General features: G+C 52.1%; 1 protein-coding gene across 7 annotated transcripts; it reads right to left on the bottom strand.

Annotated features, from left to right (window-relative positions):
* Window positions 1-761: 761 nt before the first annotated feature.
* SH3TC2 (SH3 domain and tetratricopeptide repeats 2) lies at window positions 762-23,429 on the bottom strand. 7 transcript variants are annotated; one of them, XM_074883829.1, is made up of 20 exons: window positions 23,322-23,429; window positions 22,966-23,145; window positions 19,555-21,986; window positions 18,445-18,564; window positions 17,165-17,269; window positions 16,764-16,891; window positions 15,703-15,808; window positions 15,203-15,346; window positions 14,874-15,075; window positions 14,148-14,221; window positions 13,146-13,341; window positions 11,990-12,126; window positions 10,982-11,023; window positions 9,175-10,878; window positions 8,886-9,066; window positions 7,192-7,342; window positions 5,565-5,687; window positions 4,891-5,041; window positions 4,049-4,245; window positions 762-3,688 (listed from the first exon to the last, which is right to left on the bottom strand). In XM_074883829.1, the coding sequence occupies exons 3-20, from the start codon at window positions 19,823-19,825 to the stop codon at window positions 3,497-3,499; spliced, it is 4,224 nt and encodes a 1,407-aa protein (XP_074739930.1). In that variant the 5' UTR covers window positions 19,826-21,986; window positions 22,966-23,145; window positions 23,322-23,429; the 3' UTR covers window positions 762-3,496. The 7 variants fall into 7 exon arrangements, with proteins under 7 accessions (XP_074739930.1, XP_074739929.1, XP_074739935.1 ...); XM_074883828.1 differs by lacking the exon at window positions 23,322-23,429 and having other exon boundaries at window positions 22,966-23,304; XM_074883834.1 differs by lacking the exons at window positions 19,555-21,986; window positions 22,966-23,145 and having other exon boundaries at window positions 23,322-23,345.
* Between the last annotated feature and the right edge of the window lie 1,934 nt (window positions 23,430-25,363).

Genomic DNA, 25,363 nt, shown 5'->3' with positions numbered 1-25,363 from the left:
GCGAGGAGGTTTCTACAGCACCCTTCACCCTTTGGAAGTGCTGGAAAGGAAGGTGCTTCTTTTAGCAGCCATGTGAAGGCATGTGCTATTGCACGTGGTCCCCACCAGTCCTATTTCCAGCTCGTCTGGCTGAGGACTGAAGGAAGGAAAACTCCTGGGACTGGGCATGGAGCAGAGAGTCACATGCGACTCAGAAATAAGTCACAAGCCACAGCAAGATAATGACACCTGGCGTAAGAGGAGACTTGATCCATCCTTTCCCTTTCCCCTATTTCTTCCCCCATCTGTTTGGGCTGACATTAGTGCTGGTGAAGGAGGGATGGACACTGGTGGCCAATACCTACCATAGGATAAATACCTCCTGAGTTTCTACAGTCCTGCTTCTCCAACCTTCTCTTGGAGCAACATCACAGCCCTGGCCAGGCACTGTGCCCTGCAGCACCTTGGGTGTGTATCCCTTACGTGGTCCCTGAGATTCCTTCCTACATGCACACATGGGTGCTCCCTGCTGTGTCTAAAAGACAGACAACTCCTCGTTGCCATGCCCTGGGAATGATGGACAATATCCCCCCACCCAGGAATGGGTGGAGGATGATAACCCCCAACCTGGCTGCCCCAGGACCTGAGCCATCACCTGGTGATCTCTGGCACAAAATCCCCAAAGCATCTGTTTCTCTGCCCATGAAACCACGCTGGTGACTGGAGGGACACAGTATCCTCACCCCGCCTTGGGCACATGACCAGAAGCCGATACGCATGACTGACTGCTTTAAATTTCACTTTATTTCCAAGTATTATTGTGGAGCTTAATTAGCCTTGGCCACCCTGACCTCTCATCCCACTAGGAAAACATCCCAGCTTTGTCACAACATGTGGGAGTGGGCGGGCAAGCGGGTGGATGAGGGAGAGGGGAAATGATGTTTTATGGGATGTTGTCAAGGAGCAAGTCTCTTCTCCCCACCAAGCACCACAAATTTGTTTGTTGTGATTTAAGGAGGACACATTTGGTTAAAAACCATGGGCCAGATCCACAGTCCTTGAAAATCAGAACATCTCTGTTTGACTTCATGGAGCTTAGTTGATTTAGACCAGCTGAGACACTGACCCTCTATGTTTAAACAAAATCAATTTTTTCTCACTGGTGTTAGGCAGAAGAGCCTCGGGTTTGGCTCTAGAAAGGATATTTTAGCAGGGATGCTCTCTGCATGATTCATCCTCCACTGGGCATAACTTTGACAAGAACTGCAACTGCCACTGGCCACTGGTCTGGGTCTGGGGGCTCTAGCACAGAGAGAGGCCCAGCCACCCACATCCCCACCCCCAGGTGAAGAGCCTGGACAGCAGCACAGCACCAACCTTTACAACCACTGGTAACAAAAACCTGCGAGGATGCCTGGGCAGCAGCCTCGTGGTGGCCTTGGGCCTCATCTCAGGGGCCCAAAGGGCACCACGAGGACCAGACAGTCTGGGTAAAGCAGCTGCTTCAGGAAAGCTATCGTGGGGTTGGACAGCACCTCTAAGCGAGGTGCTGGGCATGGCAGGAGAGATGGGTGCAGATCTTGGTGCCAGGTCAGGACACTTCTGCACCACGCAGACCCTCAGGTCTTCCAGAGCCATCAAAGTTTCCCTCTCTTCCCTCTCCTTGATAGCCTGATATCCAGTCATTGACCTGCCTTCTGGCACAAAGATGTGAGACTGTGCTTTTCCCCATGTATGAAAAGAAAAAGAGAAACTGACCTGAAAAACTGCTGAAAAGATCCTGCCATAGCACGGTGAGCACCAGCCACCTGAACTGAGAACAGGCAGCCCCGTGGAATGAGGCAGGAAGGTTTTGGGGACCAGTTCTCCTCTGAGCTTGCTGTATTTCAAATGAGATTAAGATTTACCTCCTCTGAACTCAGGGCTGAGGCTACCCTAATGGCATTGCAGGAATGTTCAGTAAACAAGCAGTAAAGTATTCATTGCCCCGATGATGGATGCCTTGCACGGATTAGAAGGGGAAAATGAACTCAGCGTTTGCAAAGAGCAGCGAGGAAATAAATGTTCTTCATTGAGCATTTCCAAGCAGTGGAGCATGTCAGGGAGGTGGAAGGACTTGGAACAGGGTCTCTCTGTGAAGCCCCAGCTGGGTGTCTGGCCACTGGTTGTCAGAGCAAAGAGATGAGCTGGAAAAACTTGTTCATTCTTCACTCTGCACCAGTCCAGACTGAAAACCGAGGTTGGTATTATTATCACTTGCCTGCGTCAGGCTGAAAACGTGGGCATTTATTGCTCTCTGGTGGTGAGATGGGCTGGGGAGGAGAGCTGCGTGCTGCTCCCGGTGCTGGGCGGCAGCTCTCAGGAGAAGCCTCCTCCGTGCCTCCCACTCCCCCTGCTCGCTCCACAGAGTTTTTTGCTCCAGCTGTGTAGCTCAGGACACTTGAAGGCAGCTTGCTGTCTGCTGGGCAGCCGGCTTCTCCTTGGACTGCCAATGGTCCATGCAAAGTCACATGCCTCTCCCCACTGAAAGTCCCCCTGCTCCCCATCAGCACCCCTGTCCAGGGGGCTGGATGTGTGCCACTGAGCATCCTCACCATCCGCTCCCTGACACTCCTGCATCCCGCGGGGCTCTGCAGCCTGGAGAAGAGAGGCTGGGAAGGGTGCTGGGCTGCAAAGCCTGGGCCAGGTCAGGACTGACAGCTCTTTTCCCAGGCAAGACCCATAGTGTGCTCATGCTTTACATGCTGAAAGTGCACACGGGCTGTGGGGCAGCAGAGGCCACCCCGGCTGATCCAGTGCGAGAGCTGGGACTGGACGGCAGGGCTGGGTTGAGGGTGGGCTCTGCCTCCCCCCGAGCTGCTGCCCACCTGCATACAGGGCTCATCCCCAGGTGAGGCTTGACCAGCCCTTTTCATTTTCCTCCTTTCCCTAATTCTGCCTCTCACTGCCAAAAGCTTTGGTTGTGCCTTCTACTAAAGAGGCCCCAGGCTCTGCAGAGGTATGGGTCACAGACGTCTGCAGAGCAGACAGGACAAAAACCAGATAGAAATAAATAAAGGAGTTGCTATTCATGTTAAAAGACATTTGGGTCGGGCTGAGCTGCCCCATGGGAACTGACATGTGTGGAGCAGCTGGGGGCACAGGCAGGCACAAGGCAGCCCTCCCCTGTCCCTGTCGCGGGCAGGGCAGCCACACTCCTGAAATGCCGTCTTTCTCAGCCCTGGTGCACCGTACACTCCAGCACCGCTGCTGGGGCCTCATCCTGGCCAGATACCCAGCCTTGATGTGCTGCCTGGACTGTGGTGCACAGCCCTTCTCCTGAAAAATGAGGGTACGGTCCCAAGTGCTTGGTCCCTTGCCTGTGGGGGACAAGAAGACCACACGCTGCCAGCTACTTAGGATGCGGCTCAGGACCTCTCCTGGGCTGGTTGTTCTGGGGAGCACATGGGCCCATGCCACTGGCATGGCACGACGCTGATTGATGGCTCATAGTGGAGTCCCCAGGGTGGTGGGTTGGTCAGACGACATGGCCACCTTCAGTCAGCCACCTGGACCGGTGTGTGGCAGAGCCCGGTGTGCCCTCGAGCACCCGTGAGGCACTGGGGATGTCATCCAACTTGGCGTGAATGAGATCTTGCAGCTTCTGGTCTCCCAGCTCCGTCGCTGCGGCGAGGGCCAAGAGGAAGTAGGCTGCTGCATCCTGTTCATCCTAACCGTAAAGGACAGGGCAGGCATTAGGAAGTGGTTTAATTGAAGGTCACAGGGTATAAGGGAGCTGGAGCAGAGACCAGTGGTTCCAGGCAGAACCCAGTGACACTTGACGTCATTGAAATGGGCTCTATATGGTCACAACTAAGTGCCAGCACTTCTTTCTAAATTGTCTTTCCCCTTTCAAAACCTGGTTGTGCCAGCATTGTGTGCATTTATTCTGAAGCCATTGATAGGATGGAGAGTCACAGAATGCAACAATCTACATGTGTGGCTGCTCTGCCAGTGGATGTGATACTCCACCTCCAGCTCTCTGTCAAGCCCAGAGTGTTCAACACAGCCTCAAGGAAAAGTTTCCTACCTTCAGTTTGTGCAGGGTCAGGTTGCCGAGGTGGCAATACACCTTGCAGTAGTACAGGGCCTCTCCAGAGCACTGCAACAAGGGGGGACGCAAGGCAAGCGTCTTCAGGTAGCAATCTTCTGCCATCTCATACATATGCAGAAAATAGTAGACTGTAGCCAGGCGGTGGAATGCAACCAGCTCTTGCAATTGATCTCCTGGAAAACAGTTGCCAATACAGTCAGCCTGCAGCACGCTCACAATACATCCCCAGCCCAGCATGCTGAGCTGCTTGGGGATGCATATGCTCAACAGCCTGGGGGCACGGATATCTTCATAAGGAGACACTGGGTTTGAAGATGGTTCAGGGAAAACAGAGCCATGGGCAGGGTTGCTGATGCCAAGGCTGGACAGATTGCCCAGGGAGTCTATCATTCAGCCAGGGGATTTCTGGGGCTCTGGAAAGGGCTATTACAAGACTGGTTACATCTCCAACATTTATGCTGGCATTTTGCCCATTCAAACTATTTCTGTAATGGGAAGGGATGAATTTATCAGAAGAGCCAGGGCAGAGAGGAAACTGTTCAGTTCTGTGCCTTCATCAGACTTCCCGTGCTCCGGTGTAGCAACAACTCTCTGCTCAGTGGGTCACACCACTGCCACGGCAGAGCACTCCCATATGGCTGTCATGCAGCTTAAAAAGGGAAGTGGCCTTAATAAGATGTTACCACTTAGGATAAGAATCAACAGTCTTATGAAAGCAGGAGATCCCCCTTTCATGTGCACACTGTTCTCATGCAGAAAGGCAACCCGATCTGCAGAAGCCAGTAAGTCCCTGTGCCCTGTGGGTGTGCATCACTCACCGACCCTGATGCTCAGTCTGGCTGCCAGTGTGGCAAACTCCAGCGCCTTCTCGTAGCCCTGCAGCCTGATCTGAAGCTCTGCCAGCTTATTGAACAGCCGTAGCTCTGTCTTAGTGGCCTGTAGTTTCCTGGCCAAGGGCACAGCACCTCCCTGAGGAGAGAGAACAGTGAGTCCAGGCTGTTCCTGGAGGTATCAGTACAGCACTACCTACAGAGGGGTGATAGAGCAGCAGGAGATGGACCAAGCGCTTGCCATGGCAGACAGACGATGAGGTGGCTGAGTGCTGAAGGTTCAAGTTCTATGAAATGAGTTCCATGTCCCAGAGCATGGTTCTCAAAACCTGAACCTCCCCTTCCTAGGTGCCTGAAATTCTGACTGAGCATGTCCTCAGGAGTGACCAGCTCACACCTAACACTGCCAGGATTTGTAATGTAAGAACCCTATTCCCACCTCCCAAATGATCTCTGGGGTGAGCTGCAGCTACTGCAAAACATGTCTGTGCTCCCAGCTTCCCCCCTGCAGCACTCTGGCACACTCTGAACCACCCCATCCCTCTCCACTCTCCATCCCTCCAGCCTGGCCACTCAGACCTGCAGCCAGCCCTGGGGCAAAGCTCCTCACAGCCACCACCTTGCAGGGACACAAGGACAGAAATGCTTGGAGGGATCAGTACCCTATAAAACTCCACCGCTCGATCTCTGTTTCGGCTGCCATTAAAAAAGGTATCACCTGCTTTTTCATAAAGATCCATGGCCAAGGAGAAGTTCTCCCGTTTCAGAGCAGTCTGAACAGCTGCCTAGAAAGAAAAAGAACTGGAGTAAGACTTGGAAAGAGACATTTGCACATAGACATTGGTGTGATTAAATAAAATCAAGTCATCATAAATTTGAGCCCCAGTGCTCCAAACAGCATGGAGACGGGTTGGCCAGCAGGTGTATGGGTCTGTTGTGCTGCATTTGCAAGTGATGTGTGTAAGGATGGAGCCAGAAGCCAGATAACCCATCCCTGTGCAGGGTCAGTGCGACAAACTGATCAGCTGGGATAGCCAACGGCATCGGGATTTAGAGTCGGGACAGTGCAGCCAGCAGTTGCCTTGGCCCTGCTCTGTCATTGGTATGATGGAGCCAAGGGGAAGAGACAGCTTATACAGAGAAAGGGCAGAGCCAGCAGGAGGGAGGGTAGGTACACTAACTTCTGGGGAAGAACAGTTATTTGTGCCAATTACGCATTTGGCCCTGGTGCCACCTTCCAGCCAGAACATGTTGTTTCTTACACCACAACAATTTATTATTGCCAGTGACCTTGTCTGGGAAGGGGCTCTCAGGGGCTCAGACATGCCCTGCTGAGATCTGGTGCCAACTGGCCCTTTGTAATGGGAAGTCACCCCTCCTTTAGCCCCTGCCTCCCTGCTGAAACCATGAGCCAGGGAGGCAATGATGGCTCTTTGTTATAGGCCTCAGATCTCCCTTGTGGGCACCAGGAAACAGGCTGATGCCAAAGCCATCTATTCATTTCACCCACATCACTGAGCAGCCACCCCGTACCAGTAACTCACTGCCTCTACCACCCTGATTTAGGGGCAGGCTGGTGTGGCTGATGGGAAAGGCTCCTCTCCTTGTGCCCACCACCGTGTACCTCAGTCACCCAGTCCCACCAGTTCAGAATTGCTTCTGGGTAACAGAGCAAGGACACAAAACATCCTCTACATGTGTCCAGGCTGGTGCTTTGCTGGATACCCCAGCTCAGTGCAACTCCGGCACACCCAGCCAGCCTTCTGCTCTGCTCACTCTGGGCATGTGAAAGGATTTCCCATCTTTTAATATAAGCCTCTCACTGAATGAGGGACCCCTAAGATTTTATGAACTGCTCTTCCACTTTGCAGCTCAGCTGATAAAATAATGCTAGAGATGGAAAGGAGCCAGTAGTCTTCTACTCCAAGAAGTCTCCCAGCACTTCCCTGGCACCTTACCCCTTATCTATTTGTATTTCAATGGGAGCCAGTCACCTGGCACCTCCAGCTTCCTTTGGCACTCCTACATCACTTTCTTACTCAATAAATTCAATTACTTTCACCTAAGAATCCTCTAAACCCAGCGTATGGAAGGAAAGATAGGAAATTTTGTACCAGATAGTGCATGAGTGTAAGGCAACAGCTCCTCCTTCCAGCAACAGGTTTACACTGCTCATAAGAACTCTCCCTTCCAGGTCTTCCATCCCCAAAAGGCTCCTACCAAGGAGCTGTAATGGGAATGCAGCTAGCCAGGATGGGGATGGAGCAGCTCCAGCCACCTCCTCCATACCTGAAAGTACATTTCCACCAGCTCATCTTCCTGCATAAGATAATAGAGCCTTCCTGCCTGCAGCCAGGCCTCTGCTGCTTTCACAGTCTCCTCAAGGTCGATGAAGATCCTTAGACTCTGTTTGGTGCAGTCCAGGGACTGTCTCAAAGCTCTGTGATGGCAACAGGCAAAAAGCCATTACAGAGAAATCACAGGACACCCCCAGCAATCAGCTGCAAAGCTACCACAACACCTCCCCATTGGCAATCCTGTCTTCTCCTCCAACAGCTGCCAAAGGTTAGAGACAAATGGACAGCCACAGCTCTGAGCAGTGCATCCTGGTAAAATCGTGGAAGTCGCCATGCTTTAGTGCACGTGTGTGTATCATCTGGCCACCTTAGACCAGCTTGGGACCCCAGTGCTCAGCAGAGCCCCAAGGTAACCTGCTCCCAAATGGGCTGCTCCCCACCCCTGCTTGTTTCAGCTGATAAAGAGGGTTTTGTCAGGTCATCTGCAAAACCTATTTGTCCCCCTACACTAAGCCCCAAAGTCACTCCCAGCTACACACGGGAGCATAGGCAGGGAGTGCTTGCACCTTCATTTTCCAGACAGCATCTGGCACCCCAAACCACATCTCTGCTATTGCTTGTCCCTCAGTGCAGGCAAAGAGGCAGATCTACAGCTACATGTGCAAAGAGGCAGATCTACAGCTACATGTACAAGACCTTATAGCCCCTTTTCAAGCCCCTGGTCACTAGAGGACAAAGGCACAAGCAGCAGGACGAGCCAGCAGTTTGGACACACTGCCTCCAGTAGGCAACTGTGACGAAGAGAGCACCAGGCAGTGCTCAGGGCATGTTTGTTTGCTTGGTGTCTCGCCTGCTGGCAACTGGACTCCAGCTGTCCTTCGAGTCCAGGGAATAGGGTGCTTTGTGATTTTAAATAGCACCGTTCACATGACAGGCGTCTGCTTCCTAAATGCCTTCCCTCTGAACTCACTGTGACCTAGCATGGGAAGGTTAGAATCCAAGTTAATGACAGCCCCTGCCCATTTGTCCTTCTGGGACATGGGAGCTAGCTCTCCCCTATTTGACATGTTTGCCTTCAAAGACTGAAGAAAGTCTGTTGGTCTGTTCAAGTCTCTCTCTCCCCTCCCGCCCAATCTAATCAGTCACCTGCCTGTGTCAAGCGGGAGATTGAAAGGTGAGCTGATATGGGGTTTTAAGTACCTCCCTGGGGAAAATATTCCAGCAGAGATAGGAAGGGCAGACTCAGCAGCTGGAGGCTGAAGCCAGACTTATTCAAATAAGAGATAAGGAACCTATTTTTACTGGTGAATGGTGATTAATCACTGGAATAAGCCTCCAAATGAAGTGATGAATTCCCTGTCGCTGGGTCCCCTCTGATCAAGGCTGGATGTCTCTCTGGAAAGCTGTGTTTGGCCAGACCCCAGTTCTGTCCCAGCTAACAGCCTGGTGTTTGCCCGGCTGTCACGGTGCTCTGGTTGACATTGAACTGTTCCCCTCTTCACCGCACAGTGACAGCTCGCAAATCCCAGCAGCGCATTAGCCAGCAGCCTGCCTGTGGGGCAGCTAGAGCTACCACACACCTTCCCCACCTCTCTCTCTCGACACCCCATGAAAGCCACTGCTCTTGCTTTGGGTGAGCAGGGACCCCACTCTTAACAGCATCTAACAGCCACAGACAAAACTTACCCAGATGTGCCCAAAGCCTGGTAGAGCTGGCTGAGGGTCTGCCGGACATTGCCTTCCAGCTCTCTGTCCTGCAGCTGTTGTGCCAGAGATACCCAGTGCTCATGGTAGGTGATGCAGGCCTGGAGACTGGGGGACACTTTGCTGTAGAAATGGCAGAGAGACTCAATGATGTGAAGCTGACCTGCATGGTACAGGGAAGGGAAAAGGACAGGTCAGGGGACTGCATTAGGGACCTGACAGGGTGCTGCACAGACGCTGCCCTGGTTCCCGCCAGCAAAGATGTACTCACTCCTCACGTTATGCCACTTCAGGGCAAAAACCAACGCCAATTCATAACAGAGTTTGGCATCTTCCATCCTCTCCCTGTTCACCATGGCCTGCGCTAGCCACAGCAGCACTCGCACCAACTCCATCTCCAGGTCTTCACTGCCCTGGAGCTCAGCATAGAGCTGAGCTGACTGGAGCAGGTAGAGCTCAGAGAGCTGACTTGCCCCGTGCGAGAGGCTCAGCTGCCCCAAGTTAGCCAGGGCGATAGCCTGGTTCCTCTTGTTCCCAGTCTCCTTGGCTTTGTGCAGGGCCCGGAGGTAGTTCTCTGCAGCCTTTTGCACCTGCCCTTCTCCTTTGAGGGCAATGGCCAGGAGATTGTGCACAGCTCCACCCTGAGTCATACTGTCTGTCCCATGCAGAGAGCGCAAGAGCTGCCCCATGATGTCTGCAGCTGGGCCCGGCTGGCTGTGCAGGAGATACATCCACCCCAAAGAGAGAGAAGACTCGAAAGCCTCCTCCTCGCCGATCAGTCTGCTGAGGGTTACGGCCATGGCTGCATAACGAACTGCCCCATGCAACACACCGTGCTGGAGGTACATCCTGGACAAGATGGCACACAGCATCCTCTGGATGGGCACAGCTCTGGTCTCACAGGAAAAATGCAGTGCTTGCTTGAGATAGAAACAAGCCAGTGCTGGGATGCTGCTCCTCTCCAGCTGGCTTCCCAGGAGTTTGGAAGTATTTTGGAGGATGAAGCCAGCTCTCCAAATGGGTGTCAGTGTCCCCTTGACGCCACTGGGAACAAACAACCTGGCAGAGGCGAGAGCAATATTTGGCAAGTACTTCTTGTCATACAGGTAGCTCAAGATGGGGGTGGCATCCAGTGGCATGGAACTAGTGTCTGGACTGAGTAAAGTGGTGGTGAGACATTGAAGATGCTCGGTAAAGGGCAGCACTTCATCGTTTTTGCCAAGTTGTAGGAAGAGCTTGACAATAAGGAAGCAGACCCGTGCCTCCAAGGGAGCATTACCCACAGCAATGGCTTCCCTCAGGACATACATCATGACTTCCAGTTCGTTCTCAGAGCTGAAAGAGCGGCCAGGCAAGCAGACAAGCAAGGCCACTGTTTTTCCCAGCAGGGAGGAGAACTTGTGCTTCATGTTCTGTTTCAAGTAGATGGAGGCAAGGTTCACATGCAATGCAGTCAACAGGGGCAGGTCCCCAAAACCCCTGTCCAGGATGCTCATGGCTTCCTCAAAGTAGACTCGAGCCTGGGAGAACTTGACCTTTTTAATGCAGAGCTTACCCAAGAGGAAACAGAGCCTGACATGAGCCCAAACTGAATGAGTCCTCTTGGCCCAGTTCCTGGACATCTCAAGGTACAAGACCAGTTCATCCTCATCAGAGAAACCATAAAAAGTGGAGTTGAGAAAGGAAAAACTGAGATCATAGAGGCTTTGAAAACGGGGCACATAACTGTCTTGATTAAGGAAGGTTAATATGGGGTCAAAGACATCAGCATCTTCCATGTGTCCAGCATTCAGGTCAATAAAGAACTTGGGATCATCAAAATCATCCAACTTCTCCAGGAGGACATCTTCCAACATAGCAGGGGCTGATTCACTCCCTGGGCTAGACAGCTCAGAGGTGCTAGTTGTAGCCAAGTCATTTATTTCCTCCCAAGAGTGGGACAGCTGGATATCTTTACAGCCACGGAGAACAGCCTCTGGAAGGGACAGGCAAACCACAGTGGGATGTTTCCCCATGCCAAAATTCACCCTCAGAAGTCATCATAAAAGCATCCCATTCTGTCCCCTCCACATACTCACCTGATGGCACTTTTGGGAACATGGCTGTAGGTTCAAAACCATCTACACAAAGAGACAAACAGAGAACAGAAAGCCTGAAGCCTTGGTCAGTGTTAATGTGCAGACACAGTGCTCAAACCTCATAGAGGTCTCCCGCTGCTCTGCTAAATGCCAGACCTTTATGTGGGAGAGCAGGCTTACTTCTGGTCACAGGCACCACATGCAGATGCAGTTTCAACCCTCCTGTCTGCTGGGCTTGGCTCCACGTAAGACCATGGAGAACAGCCTTTAGCTGGTGGTGAAGTGAGCACCAGTGACATTATAGTTATGTGGGAACAAGCAGGTCTTATTTCTCACAGGTAGGGTTTTATCAGCTCTCTTTCTCCTAAGAGCCTTGTTGTGTCCATTCAGAGGTTTCAGATATGTGTGTATCTCTAAGGGTCTATCCCGGGCTCATTTCACCTGACTGGCTGGTCTGGGAGGTCCCCTGAGCCTCAGGGATCCCAAGCTCAGCCCTGCATGGCCACATTGTGCTTCTAGGTAGTGAGAAGGCAAGAAATAGAGACTGTGGTCCAAAAGCCACACGACAAGCATAGAGAACCTGAGAAGAGTACCCAGAAACCCTGACCTCCTGGCTCCTGCTATGGGCATGGAGAAGATGTCACCTGCCCCTTTAGCTGTGCATCCCCCTCAGTATAAACCCAAACGTCAGACAGCAGCAGAGGATCTGCTATAGGCAGGGACCTACAGTCAGGATCAGTCAAGAGCAGCATCTGCCAGGGTGAACCACAGCTGAGGAGCTGCCCTGGAAGCAGAGAAGACTCCAGCATAGTGCAGTGTGTCAGGACCCAGCTCTTGAGGATATCTACAACCTCCAGGACCAGGCTGAGCAGAGGGCTTGAAGGCTGTGTCAACCACAGCCACTGTCTCCCCTGCAAAGCCCCATGCAAGGAGCTGTCTAGACACTGCTCAGCACTGCTGTCCATGGGGAGCCATGGGGCTGGGCACGTAAGGATAGGGGAAACTCACCCAGCCGGTACACAGAGGTGATGTCAGTACGTGCCAGGTCACTGAGGAGAGTGGTGAAGTGCTGCTCGCCACCATTGCAGGGGATATGTAGGAAAGGGGATTTTTCTTCTTCACTCAGAAACACCAGGCCTTTTCCCCTAGGTTGAGGCAGACATTGAGGAAAACAGTCAGCATGTCCCCATCCCCTGACACTACATCTGAAGCTTTCCCATTCCTCCTCTTCCTCCCACCAGAAATCTCTGCTGCAGATGAATAGAGGAGTCTGGACACCTTCCCTATCAGCACTCTCAGATCCAGGTTCTCCATGGAGGAACTGATGGGTAACAGAGGGAAGGACCTATTGGTCTTTTTTGTCTCCAGAAGCCCTTTCTGAGGCCAGAGCAACATCTGATCTCCTCTCTGTTCTCCGTAGTGTCAGAGAAAAGTGCCTAAAACATACCTTGAGTAATCATGATCCAGGAAAGCCCAACAGACCTAGCAACAGTTTAAGACTTCAACCTCCCACACACACTCTTGGAGGAGAAGCCTTTTTGGACGGGTATTGAACTGGAGCTGTGTCTTTAAGCCACCTACTGTCCAGGTAATCAGAGTGGGGTTGTGTCACCGTTCCTCCCCAGACAACTCTTGTCTGTGTACTTGGGAGGGTGTTTAATTCTGCTCAGTGAGGAATTGTGCCTGTGGTTGTTCTGCCTCAACATCTCACAGAAAGCAAAGGGGCAGAAGGAAGCAAAGCAGGACTTGGTTTCCTCAGCAGTGATCACTCTCCCCACCTTGCCAGACTCACAGCCCCTCAGACAAATCTACAAAGTCAAGAACATTTCTAGGTGGAACTGTGAAGCCAGCTTGTCTGGTACGCAGATGTCCTGGGCTGCCTTAGCATAAAGCCAGGTTTAGCTCAGGGCCAGATCTGTTCCTCTCCAAGAATCGCCTGAGGCAAGTGAACTACGATTGCTTTGTCTGAGCAAAGACTCCTGCAGCCTGTTGGCAGCAGAGCCTGGCCAAGGCTTCTGGACAAACCTCAGACAGATCCTCTATGAAGGCCTTGCAATGCAAATTACCTGCCCTGAACTCTCATATAACCTTGAGTTGGGACTTGGAATCCTCCCTTCATATTCTCCTGAGTTTAATTTAATCTAGACGGTAGCAGTAAACTTACAGAGGTTCACAAGCCTCCAGACTTATGTACTGGGTTGGGACAAAGCCGATGCTCCCACTGCTGATGGATTTGCCCACAAACCACGGGAGTCCTGGAATGAAGAAGCCGATGACTTCTATGCTATCTCCTTTGGAGAAACTCAGTTCATCCCATGCTGCTCCTCTGTGGTCCTCTGTGGCTGTGCACCTGCCTTTGACTGGGAAAGCAAGGCAAACAAGGGCATTTCAGTGTGAGGCCACTGTTAAAACTTCCGCGCTGGAAAAGACTTGGGCAAGGAGAGACCATGATTTCAGCTTGAGAAGGCTTGAGAGGGCTCTGTCCCCTAAGATTTATTGTACTCTCAGACTCAGATCTCTGCAGTTTCTTCTTGAGAAGATGTTTACAATAAAATATACAAGAGGAATGGATAAACGCCACACAGCCAAAGACTGAAACCTCTGAGAGCTGCAGTATAAGAAGGTGGCTGAAAACATGAAGCGTCACAGAAGCTGCACTGTCTCAACTCTGCCAGGAGTGAAATCTTTAACAGTGCAAATGTCCATCGCACTACATGCCAAATTCACACCTGCAGTGACCTCCCAAGTCCAGCATGTTCTGAACAGTGCCCATGTCTGGGCAGGAATGGCCTGGGGCTAATGGGTCAATGGCGGGCACAGGTTTCATGTGCACACTGGTGGGAGCCTAATTATTTAAAACTTCAGTCCTGAAAGAATTAACGGAGAGATAAAATTGCAGTAGAATAGAAAAACCCAATGACAGGATGCCACCAGCAACTTTCTGTACTCTGTGTTCCTCAGATCACCCTTCTAAGTACATGCAATTTGCAAGGTCTGTTCTCCATTTAAGAGAGTCCAAAGATGCAGTATTCCCTTAGAGCACCTTGCAATGGAGTGTCATTGTCAGAACAAGAGATGGGCCCTTTGCATTTGTGGCCAAACCCAGGTTTACAAGAGCCATGCCTTTCCCTGGGGAGGGCAGCTGCATTACACAGGTATCACTCACCAATTGGCTGAGAGGTTGTCCCACTGATCTCCTGGGAGATGCCAAAATTCACAGCATAGTTCTTCAGGAACCACCTGCAAGGCAAAGGGGAACCACTGGTCCTCTCTGAGAAGTCCTGTCCTCAGGTCAGCACCAGGGATAGTCTCACACAAGCAGGACAGATGTTCTGTCCCCTGGGAGTTCCAAGAGCTGCTATGGAACACGGCCAGCACGGCCAGTTCAGTAATTCCTTGTAATGGCGTTACTGGACACAGAGGGCAGTTTGCACTTCACGACTGCAGCCTCACACCACATGATAAGAGCAGGATAAATTTGCCAGGCTGTAGGGAGGATTTCACCGTGTGAGTACAAGGGGAGCTGCGGGTGTCTTTGAGGCTTAGGCAGGTGTCCAACATGAGGCCCCACTTTGATTGTCATTACTTAAGTCTTGAGATATGCTTTTTCTCCCAGGTATTCACCTGTAAATCAAACAATCTCATGTATAACCTAAATCAATATCATACAAGAATGGCATCTGAAGTATGTCCTTGCTCTGTCCCATTAACAGGACCTGAACTGGTTCCAGTGGTTGCCTTCATGCATAATGTATATCCTCACAAAATTGTGTAGCTCTTGCTCATTGCCAGAGTCAATAGCAGCTTCTCACCCCAGGCTTGGTGCCAGCTCGTGCATCAGCATCAGGAAAGAATCTTGGTTTGAGCCCTATTAATTGGCCAGTCTACTTACTGGTAAAATGGGTGAGGTATTGGCTCTAGAGCTGTCACAGGCACCAGGCCTCGTTGACCTGTCAGTAAAGACATCCCTTCCCACTTGGACTCCTCTCCAACATTCTTCACATGGATCAGCTCATTCTTGCAGAGCTGCAGGCCTTCCTCTCCCTCCCGTTCCAGCTGCCAGACACCGGGCACCGCCCTGGAAAAAAAGTTACCTGCAGATAGAAAGAGTCATGCCCAGGTCAATGGCATCAGTGCAAGACATAGCCCAGCACAGGGCTACAACACAGCCCTGCTTGAGATGTTTTTGAGGAAGTCCCTACACATGCAGTCCCTTCTCACCTTCCTGGAGTAGCAGACCCATATATATGGTGGCCAAGCGATCTTCATCCACAGTGACTCTGATCTCTGTGTCCTCCATCAGAGCACAGTTCAGCCAGCACTCCTGGTCAAAGAGAAGCTGCTCCAGGCAGCTGCCCACGTACCCTTAGAAACCAAGAGGGAAAGCAGTGTTAGCACCCTCCTTCATTGGGCAGGATGAAGTGCTCTTTGGATGTTTCCCAGTGTGCCATCTGCAGCCATGCTGTGAGGCAACAGCCTCTAAGTCTGTCTCCATCCCCAAAATGCAATAGGGGATTACCCAAAAGGCATCCTCCTGGGTCTCTTTGACTGATCCAGACAGTGGTTTCATAAATCTGTAGGTGGACACCAAGGCCTTTCTAATTCATATTCTTCATCAGTCCATCCTGTTACATTACTGTTTTCTTGGTATCGAAGAATACCTTCTTCAACAATGCTTCTCACACTCTCTGTTTAGATCTCCCACACCTTGAAAACATTACCTAAAGTCAGATACGTGGAAAACTTCCAGACTTCTTCTAGGGTTTTGAAGGTGAGGATGAACCGATCCTCCTGTGCTTGCATACAGACCAGCCTGGCTGACAGCTCCTACACACGGAAGACAAAGCAAGATTAAGGGATGGTTCTGGGACTCTGACAGGAGGGTCTCCTTTGTCAGCTTGGGAATAATATTAGACCCCAGAATGAGACTAGGCACTCATTTATTAGTATAGTTGAGACCAAAGCTATGTGAGTTGGTTGCCTAGGGCTAAGGGGAGGGTGCTCCAGCCAGCTGAGTCCTTCAGCCAGGAGGGATGACAACTCCCCATGGTGCAGCAGTGGGAGGGCAAAGAATGTCCATCTTCTCCTCCAAATCTTGTCCCCTGTGGCGCACACCAGAACCACTGTGCTTTTGAAACCCAGATGCCTGAACCATACCACACGTGGGTTAGTGTTCAGTCAGGACAGGCACAGGTTCCAAACTGTAGTTGAGGCTGAAAGCAGTAACTGTGCCTCAAGGAAGAAGCTCTCCTTTCCCTCTTGCTGGCACTAGTATGTCTGCATTGTTCCAGGTCTTCTGGGAAGCTCTGCAGGGAGCTCTGAGGGGCCAGGGTCTTAAAAACCAGCTGGGAAGGAGAGTTCAGTCCAGGAAACATCTCTATGCCTCTAGTGATTTTTCTACATGAATCCCAATACTCTGAGAACCCCTGATCATGTCCAGAGATGTCACCTCCACCTGGGATCTGAGTCTGGCACACAGCTTTGGTGATCCTACCCCTGTGAAAAGACTCACCCCAGGGCTATCTGCATGATCCCTCAGGCAGCTCAGAGCCTCCAATATGAAGCTCCTGACATGAGGCTCAGCTTTGCATTTTCCTCTCACCTGTTACCAGTTCATTTCCCCCATCATTCCAGTCCCCTACAGAGTCCCTGGGTGCAGGAACACACCCTTCAGCAGCCTTGGAGGAACTCTTTCTCGGCTGGGTTTGGTATCCCATCACACATCCCACCACTCCAGGAGCCTCTCAGTACATGCTCTGCTCTGCTGGGCTGGGGCTCCTACCTTGAACAGGGCACAGACATCTCTGTTGTCACTCTCCAGGGCCCACATCTTCTTTCTGGCTGCTTCCTGGAGCTGGGAATTGAGGCACCGGGAGGAGCGGCTCTCAACGGAGAAGAAGAGCGAAATCTCTTGAAAAGGAAATGTGCAGGGTTAAGGGGAAGAAAGAGCTCCGTGCCACATAGAGCTGCCTCTGCCACCCTTCCTCCCTGCAGCCAGCCCCACCAGTGCCTCCAGCCCTTGCCTGGTTGCGATGCTCAAACAACATAAACCCCACGCGTCATTCCCCTTCAGCAGCAAAGATGAGAAGCTCAAGGGATAACAGGGGGCCGGTTAGCTGCGGTGCCAGGCCTTGCTACATTCAACCACTAGAAATCTGGGTGATGCCAAAGGCAGCATCTTACCTGGTGGAAAGCCCTCCCCGACAGTCAGCAGCACCAAGGAGGTGTCTGGCGAGCCTTCTGCTGCCTTCGCAGTGGGGTTGTTTGGCTCCGATGCCCCAGCCTTACCTAGCAAGGAGGGGGGACACAGAAGACCTGCTGTCAAATTTTGTGGCAGAGGTCTAGGATATTCTGACTAAGCATGCCACCTGAAAGCAAAGCCCGTGGGTTGCACTGCAGATCTGGCTGGGGTCTGTGTGAATCTGGTATCACCCTAAAATCATCCTCAAGGCTGGAGGCAAGATCAGGGACTGATGTGTCCTAACTACATGATACCCTTGATGGCTTCTTTCCAGTGGAGGAGTGGCTTTGAAGTGAGGTGACTTTCCCTCCTTGCTCTTGAAACAGACCCTCACTGAGCAGATTTGGTAGAAGGATGACACCAAGACACAGAGAGTTTTTTGGAGGAGATTTCAGAGCGAGAGCACTTCCCCAGCACAGGAGAGCCAAGGGATTGCAAAACTCTTTGCTCATCAATTTGACAGTCAAAATAAGATTTTCTCCCCTGCCTGCTCTGGTCAGTATCTGAAATCCAAGCTGCATTCTCTCTGCTTCACACATTGTCAACTATTGCCATAAAGGATTTGGGAACTGAAACTTTAGCTCGTAATTATGTTAATAAAGGCTGAGGCACATAAAAATCCATCTTGCTCTTCTGCAGCTATATTGGCTGTGGAGGGATAACAAGATTAAAAAGCAATTTTTGTCAGTAATCAGATTGGACTTGTAAGACAAACACGTACCCAGAGATCTGGAGCTGGAACGTGCAGCGGCTTTTCTAAGTCACTTCTCTGACCATAACCATACTCTACAGTTCTTTTTATTGAGCCAGCTTTGCTAGTCAGTCAAATAAAGTGTTATTTGCATGCAGAATTATAATCCTTATTTATGGTTAGAAGTAGAAAAGAACGGCCCAAGGCTGGACATGTAATGAATGAGCTTTTCTTTGAAAGAAAAGGCTCTACATTTTTCAACAGCTGATTTGAACACACTTAACAAAGGACTTCATCTAGCAGCTCCGTCCCCTTCCACACATGGGGGAAACGGAGATGCGGAAGTGAAACGAGCCAGAGGCAGAGCTAAACTCGAGCTGGCTCCTGCCTGGGCTGGGCTTGACTGCTGGTTGCTTCACTCCTCCCTCCCTTCCTCTCCTCCCTGCATCCCGGCAGACCCCGGCGGGGTCCGCTGGGTTCGGCAGGGCCCGGTGGTCAGGGGCTGGGTCCCCCTTCCCTGGGGACAGGTACCTGAGGCCATGGTCTTCTCTCGCCACCATTTTCCCTGGCGCTCAGCTGTGGTGCGCTGCAGGTGGTCCCAGCGGGGCAGGAGCACGGGCGAGCGGGGACAGCAGGAGTCACACTCTTGACCTGGGGAAGATGGGTGGTGCGGAGAGGCGTTCAGATCCCCAGCAGAATGCTCCCTGCCCGAGGGGTCTCCATATGGTGTGCTGAAGGAAGTGGCAGGTCGGACACCACTCATGCCACCTCTGCCAGCAGCATGACAAAGCATGCTAGTGGGTCTCCACAGAGCCAGGCAGGGGCTAGGGCTCGCTCAGGCAAGAGGAGAAATGGGTTTGCTCCCTGCAGCACTCACCGAGTCAGTGTTTATTTTTGTTTGGACCAGGCTCAGAAAGGGAACTGGGAGCTTTTTCAAGAGACCAATTGAAACTGCTGGTGGGGAGTCATTCCCAGTCGTGCAGTGACTCATTTACCTCCCTGGTGCTGAAATATTTTGTAACAGTGGTCAGGAAACAGCCCCAGCCTGGAGCCAAGCACAGGTCCGGGTGCTTGGGGCTGCAGCTGGGGCTGAGGCACTTGTGGCACCCGCTGGCACCGGCTCTCCCAGAGGACACATGGCCACAGCTGCTGGCCCTGGGCCACCTCCCTCCTCCAGCCCATTAGCACAGCCCCATTAGCTCATCCAGGCATGCCGGTATGGGAATTGCACCTCAGGGGCTGTCAGCACCCCGTGGGCTCTGCAAGCCTTGCGATGTTTGAGGTGCTCCTGGGCAGCAGTGGCAGCAGGACAGGGGTGGCAAGAGGGGTCCTGAAAAGCCAACAGCATGGGAATAAACCAACCTCCTGAGTCATCCTCTCCCCTCCCTGGCCAAAATGCCCTGCCTCCTTCCCCACGCACCCAAATCCAGTGACCACAGCAAGTGCCCAGCAAGAGGAGGGGACACCAGTGGCCATCTTGGGAAAGGCAGGCGAGCAGCCAAAGAAAGCCAGTGTCCAGCACTGGAGTCTCCCCACCAGCCCCGTCATCTCTGCAGTCACAGGTCTGTGAGATCTGCAGCCACATGTCTCACAGCCCTGCTCAGACAGAGCAGAGCCGTGCCATCCCCACGGACAGCTTACCTGTGCACCCCAGGGACAGGTCCTGGTGCCAGGGGGTCCCCAAGCAGCAGCCCATGTGTCCAGCAACACCGCCAGCCCCGAGCCGGCGGGCTGCTGCTGCGCTGGCAGGGATGAGCGCGCTGCTCCCTGCCCGGCTACCACCGCGGCTCAGCCCCAGCCCCAGCCACAATGCACAATGCGCCTTTTGACCGGGCACCGTCTGCCGGCGAGGCGGGGGCGGTGGGCACAGAGTCAGAGAATGGTTTGGGTTAGAATCATAGAGTGATAACATAATTTAGGTTAGAAAATTTCTTTAAGATCATCGAGTCCAACCATTAACCTAACACTGCCAAGTTCACCACTAAACCATGTCCTTAAGTGCCACATCTACACCCTTTTTAAATACCTCCAGGGATGGTGACTCAACCACTTCCCCGGGCAGCCTGTTCCAGTGCTTGACAACCCTTTTGGTGAAGAAATTTTTCTTAATATCCAATCTAAACCTCCCCTGGTGCAACCTGAGTCCATTTCCTCTTGTCCTATCACTTTTTACTTTGGAAAAGAGACCGACATCCACCTTGCTACAACCTCCTTTCAGGTAGTTGTAGAGAGTGATAAGGTCTCCCCTGAGCCTCCTCTTCTCCAGATTAAACACCCCCAGTTCCCTCAGCCACTCCTCATAAGACTTGTGCTCCAGACCCTGCACCAGCTTCATTGCCCGTCTCTGGGCACACTCCAGCACCTCAATGTCTCTCTTGTCGGGGGGGCCCAAAACTGAAAACTGTATAAGGTGCAGCCTCACCAGTGCCAAGGACAGGGGGACAATCACTTCCCTGGCCCTGTTGGCCACACTATTTCTGACACAAGCCAGGATGCTATCAGCCTTCTTGGCCACCTGGGCACACTGCTGGATCATATTCAGCCAGTTGTCAAGAACACCCCCAGGTCCCTTTCAGCTGGGCAGCTTTTCAGCCACTCTTCCCCAAGCCTGTAGCGTTGCGTGGGGTTGTTGTGACCCAAGTGCAGGACCCGGCACTCAGCCTTGTTGAACCTCATACAATTGGCCTCAGCCCACCGATCCAGCCTGTCCAGATCCCTCTATAGAGCCTTCCTACCCTCAAGCAGATCAACACTCCTGCACAGCTGGGTGTTGTCTGCAAACTTGCTGAGGGCACACTTGATCCCCTCATCCAGATTGTTGATAGGATATTAAACAGAACTGGACCCAGCGCTGAGCCCTGGGGAACACCAGTTGTGGCCAGCCGCCAACTGGATTTAACTTTATTCACCACAACTCTTTGGGCCCAGCCATCCAGCCAGTTTTTTACGCAGCAAAGCGTGTGATCATCCAAGCCTCAGGCAGCCAGTTTCGCCAGGAGAATGCTGTGGGTAACAGTGTCAAAGGCTTTACTAAAGTCTAGGTAGACAACATCCACAGCCTTTTCCTTGTCCAGTAAGTGGGTCACTTTGTCATTGAACGAGAAAAGGTTAGTCAAGCAGGACCTGCCTTTCATCAAGCCATGCTGACTGGGTCAGGTCACCTCGTTGTCTTGTACATGCCACATGATGGCACTCAAGATGATCTGCTCCACAACCATCCCCAGCATCGAGGTCAGGCTGACAGGCCTGTAGTTCCCTGGATCCTCCTTCCAGCCCTTCTTGTAGATGGGCATCTCATTTGCTAACCTCCAGTCAACTGGGACCTCCCCGGTTAGCCAGGACTGCTGACAAATGATGGAGAGTGGCTTGGTGAGCGGTCCTGCCATCTCCTTCAGTAGCCTTGGGTGGATCCCATCTGGCCCCAGAGACATATGTATAGCAGGTTTCTAACCATTTCCCCTTGGATTATGGGGGTTTCATTCTGCTCCCCATTCCTGTCTTCCAGCTCAGGGGGCTGGCTACCCAAAGAACAACTGGTCTTACTATTAAAGACTGAGGCAAAGAAGGCATTAAGTACCTCAGCCTCTTCTTCGTCCTTTGTCACTATGTTTCCTCCCGCATCCAATAAAGGATGGAGATTCTCCTTTGCCCTCCTTTTGTTTCTAATGTATTTATAGAAACATTTTTAATTGTATTTTATGCCAGTAGCCAGATTAAGTTCTATTTGGGCTCTGGCCCCTCTAATTTTGTCCCTGCATAACCTCATGACATCCTTGTAGTCCTCCTGAGTTGCCTGCCCCTTCTTCCAAAGGTCATAAACTCTCCTTTTTTTCCTGAGTTCCATCAAAAGCTCTCTGTTCAGCCAGGCTGGTCTTCTTCCCTGCTAGCTTGTCTTTTGGCGCGTGGTGACAGCCTTCTCCTGCGCCTTAAGATTTCCTTCTTGAAGAATGTCCGGCCTTCCTGGACTCCTTTGCGCTCAGGATGGCCTCCCAAAGGACTCTGTCAAGCAGGACAAACTCTGCCCTCCAGTACTGTCCAAGGTGGCAGTTCTGCTGACTCCCCTCCTCACTTCCCTGAGAATTGAAAGCTCTATCATTTCATGATCATTATGCTCGAGACAGTCCCCAACCATAATAACATCACCCACAAGTCCTTCTCTGTTCACAAACAACAGGTCCAAGTGGGGCACCTTCCCTAGTTGGCTCCCTCACCCACTGTGTCAGGAAGTTCTCTTCCACGCACTCCAGGAACCTCCAAGACTGTTTCTTCTCTGCTGTATTGTATTTCCAGCAGACATCTGGTATGTTGAAGTCTCCCAAGGGACCTTTAAAGACCTTGTTCCAACCCCCCTGCCATGGGCAGGGACACCTTCCACTAGACCAGGTTGCTCACAGCCCCGTACAACCTGGCCTTGAACACTGCCAGGGAGAGGGCAGCCACAGCTTCTCTGGGCAACCTGTGCCAGTGTCTCACCACCCTCACAGCAAATAATTTCTTCCTTATATCTAATGTAAATCTATGCTCTTACAGTTTAAAAACATTGCGCCTTGTCCTGTGACTATAGGCCCCAGTAAAAAGCCTCTCTCCATCATTCTTTTAAGCCCCCTTTTTGGTATTGAAAGCCTGCAATAAGGTGTCCCCGGAGCCTTCTCTTCTCAGCCTCTCTTCCTAGGAGAGGAGTTCCAGCCCTCCAATCATTTTCATGGCCCTCCTATGAATCCTCTCTAACAGGTCCATATCTTTCTTGTGCAGGGGGCCACAGAGCTGGATGCAGCACTCTGGAGTCTCTCATCCTGCCAGCTGGCGTTGCTGCCTTGTGCTGGCCCCGCCGTTGCCCTGGGCTCCCGTCTTGCCCTTGCCTTTGGGAATGCATCGCCTGGCCCACGTGGCACATTCCTCTCATTCCTCTCACTGGCCATGGCATGGGGAGCCCCATGGTCTGCCACGCCTGCCCAAGCCTCCAGCTGACCCCTCCAGACAGCTTCAGCACGGATCTCTACCCACCTCCAAAGGCATCCCTGTTCCTGACACTGCTGCAAGCACCTGTCTTACCTGCAGAGATGCCCCGCTGGGGCTTCTCCAGCATCCTCCATCCGCTGCTGGCTGTGCAGCCACTCCTGGACCACCCTTCTGCCCTCCTGAGCTGGCATTCTCCCTGGTTCACAGCACTGCCCGCTCCACGCTAACCTCAGCAGAGCAGAGCTACGTCCAGGCAAGACACAGATGAATTCTCTGCAAACAGAGAGACTGTGAGCTCCTGCGGGGCTATCAGTCTCATCTCATCTGTGGGATCAGAACTGTCTGAATCCCAGATGCAAACACCAGGAGGAAGGGATTTGGCTGCTGTGTGGGATCCCTTGGGCTGCCCAGGATGGAGTCTTATTCCCTCTTTGTTCACATGCTCTGACCTTCCCCAGTTTCCAGGATCAGGACTCAGGAACAGCTGTGTGGTCTTACTGCGCTATGGGTGTCAGATGTCTGCAGAGCATCTCTGGGGAAAAGCAACACAGCCCCTGCAAAATAAAAACCAAAAGGTCTAGGGAGACAAGTCACAGATAGGGAGGTCTTTTAGGGATGGACCTTTACTTCAGCAACCAGCCAATGCCAGTGCTACCACTGCAGTGACTTGTTTGCTGTGGTGTGCTCCAGGAGCATTGCTGGCTCTCCCAGACAGCCAGGCTGCATCCCAATGCATGACAAGGCCTTGAGCTTCCCTGGAGTAGTGAGTAATTACACCAGTGAGTAATTTCTCACCAGATTCCCGTGCCGTGATGGGGGCTGCCTGGCACCACTGCAATACCCCTAAAGCAAAGCATGACGAGTATCTAGCTGAGGGACAGGCTGTGGCAGGATAGAGTCCATGTTCATGGAGCTGGCTGGGAAACTTCTAACAAAAGTGAAGTCAAACCAAAAGGCTTTGCAGGGAGGGTTGCACCAAGCGATGTTCCTGTGCAGACCTGGCCAGGCACCAGCCTGCCTGCCCAGGAAAAGGCTGAAAGAATGGGGATTTCTAGTCCTCATCAGGAGAAACCAGATGTCAAAATGTTGGGGTTGCCTGAAGAAGGGACCATCCTCCTCATCCTCCTTGCTGCAGCTCACCCGCCCTCCTGAGCCCCAGACAATACAGTGCAAAGTGCTGCAGCTCTCTCCTGGTGTGCTAAAGTCGAGCTGATGTTTCCCATGTGCTGCGGGGACCTGCACGAAGGTGAGCTGCTGAGACAGGCCAGCACTGCTCTCCCTGTGGCAAGGACACTGTCTGTTCCTGTTGCACGCTGGCCCTGGAAAGCTCTGCATTTAGAAAACTCCCTGTCGACCTAGGGATACTCCAGAGGTGCAGGAACTGGAGGGGAAATTCAGATCCAGGCATGGGTTTCAGCCTGCCTGTGCTCAGAGCACACAGCCTGTGTTTCTGTGATGGAGGCAGGCACATCTTCACACAAAAGATGTTGCTGGTTTGGGCCCATGTTGTCAAAGTGGTCAGTGCTCAAACAGGGCAGGTATTTTCAGACAAAGACTTTTGCTTCACTTAGAATGCTGTTGGTTTTAGCAATACCTGCTCACCAATTAGTGTCAAATTCTTCTACCCAGAGGAAAAGAATTTTTTTTTAAAAAATCAACAGAATGTTATGTTTCATTTTCTAAACAAAAATGTCTTCCTTTGTGGTTTTGAAATTTCTTTTTTCTTTTAGGTTTACCTAGATAACTTAGTGCCTAAACTCACCCCTCTGCAGGCAAAGGTATCAACCTCCTGTTTGACCTGAAATGGAATTTTCCTTTTGGCCATCAACCCAAAAACCTTTTGTTCCACTTCCTACCCTGCTGCTTACTGCCCCTGGATCTCCCCTGGAGAGCCCCCATTGCTGCTGCTGAAGCCCTCAGCCTGGCCTCCCTGGAAAAACCTAGTCCTAGTAAGTACAGAAGCAATTTCCCGGGGGTCTCAGCCTGTGCTGGCAGTGGGTCTCTACCTGTGTCAGCTCTGCAGGGTCTCTGCTGCCTTTGTGAACCCAGTGTAGCCAGGCCAGGTAGCCTCTGCAGGCAGAGCACCAGCCAGCCACACTTCCCTCCCCAGGGCACAAAACGTGAGGCAGGGTGACTGTCTGGGCACACTTTGTCTGGGGGACACAGCTGCTGCAGACACTGTTGGTCTCCAGGGCTGTCATGCAGCAGCACCTTTCCCTGGGACCAAATCCACTTCCTAAATCCAGCGTGTCTGCTGTGATTTCTCCTGGCCTTTTCCTATCAGTTTCTGGGTACGAAAGACCCAAAACAAACCTATCCCTTCCCGGTGTGCTCATCACCACCACATCTAAGCCTCCAATTCAGCAGGGACCAAAAATGCAAACCCTCTACCCCAAGCTGGATTTACGCAGCTGTGTCCCTGCACTGGACTGCTCCAGCCACCTGCAACCGCCGTGTCCCGGCCGTGTTTGCTCAGCTGGGGACGAAGGGC

This window comes from Strix uralensis, chromosome 14 (genome assembly GCF_047716275.1).
Source record: "Strix uralensis isolate ZFMK-TIS-50842 chromosome 14, bStrUra1, whole genome shotgun sequence".
Classification (NCBI taxonomy): Eukaryota; Metazoa; Chordata; class Aves; order Strigiformes; family Strigidae; genus Strix; species Strix uralensis.
This window is presented reverse-complemented; position numbering and strand designations above follow the sequence as displayed.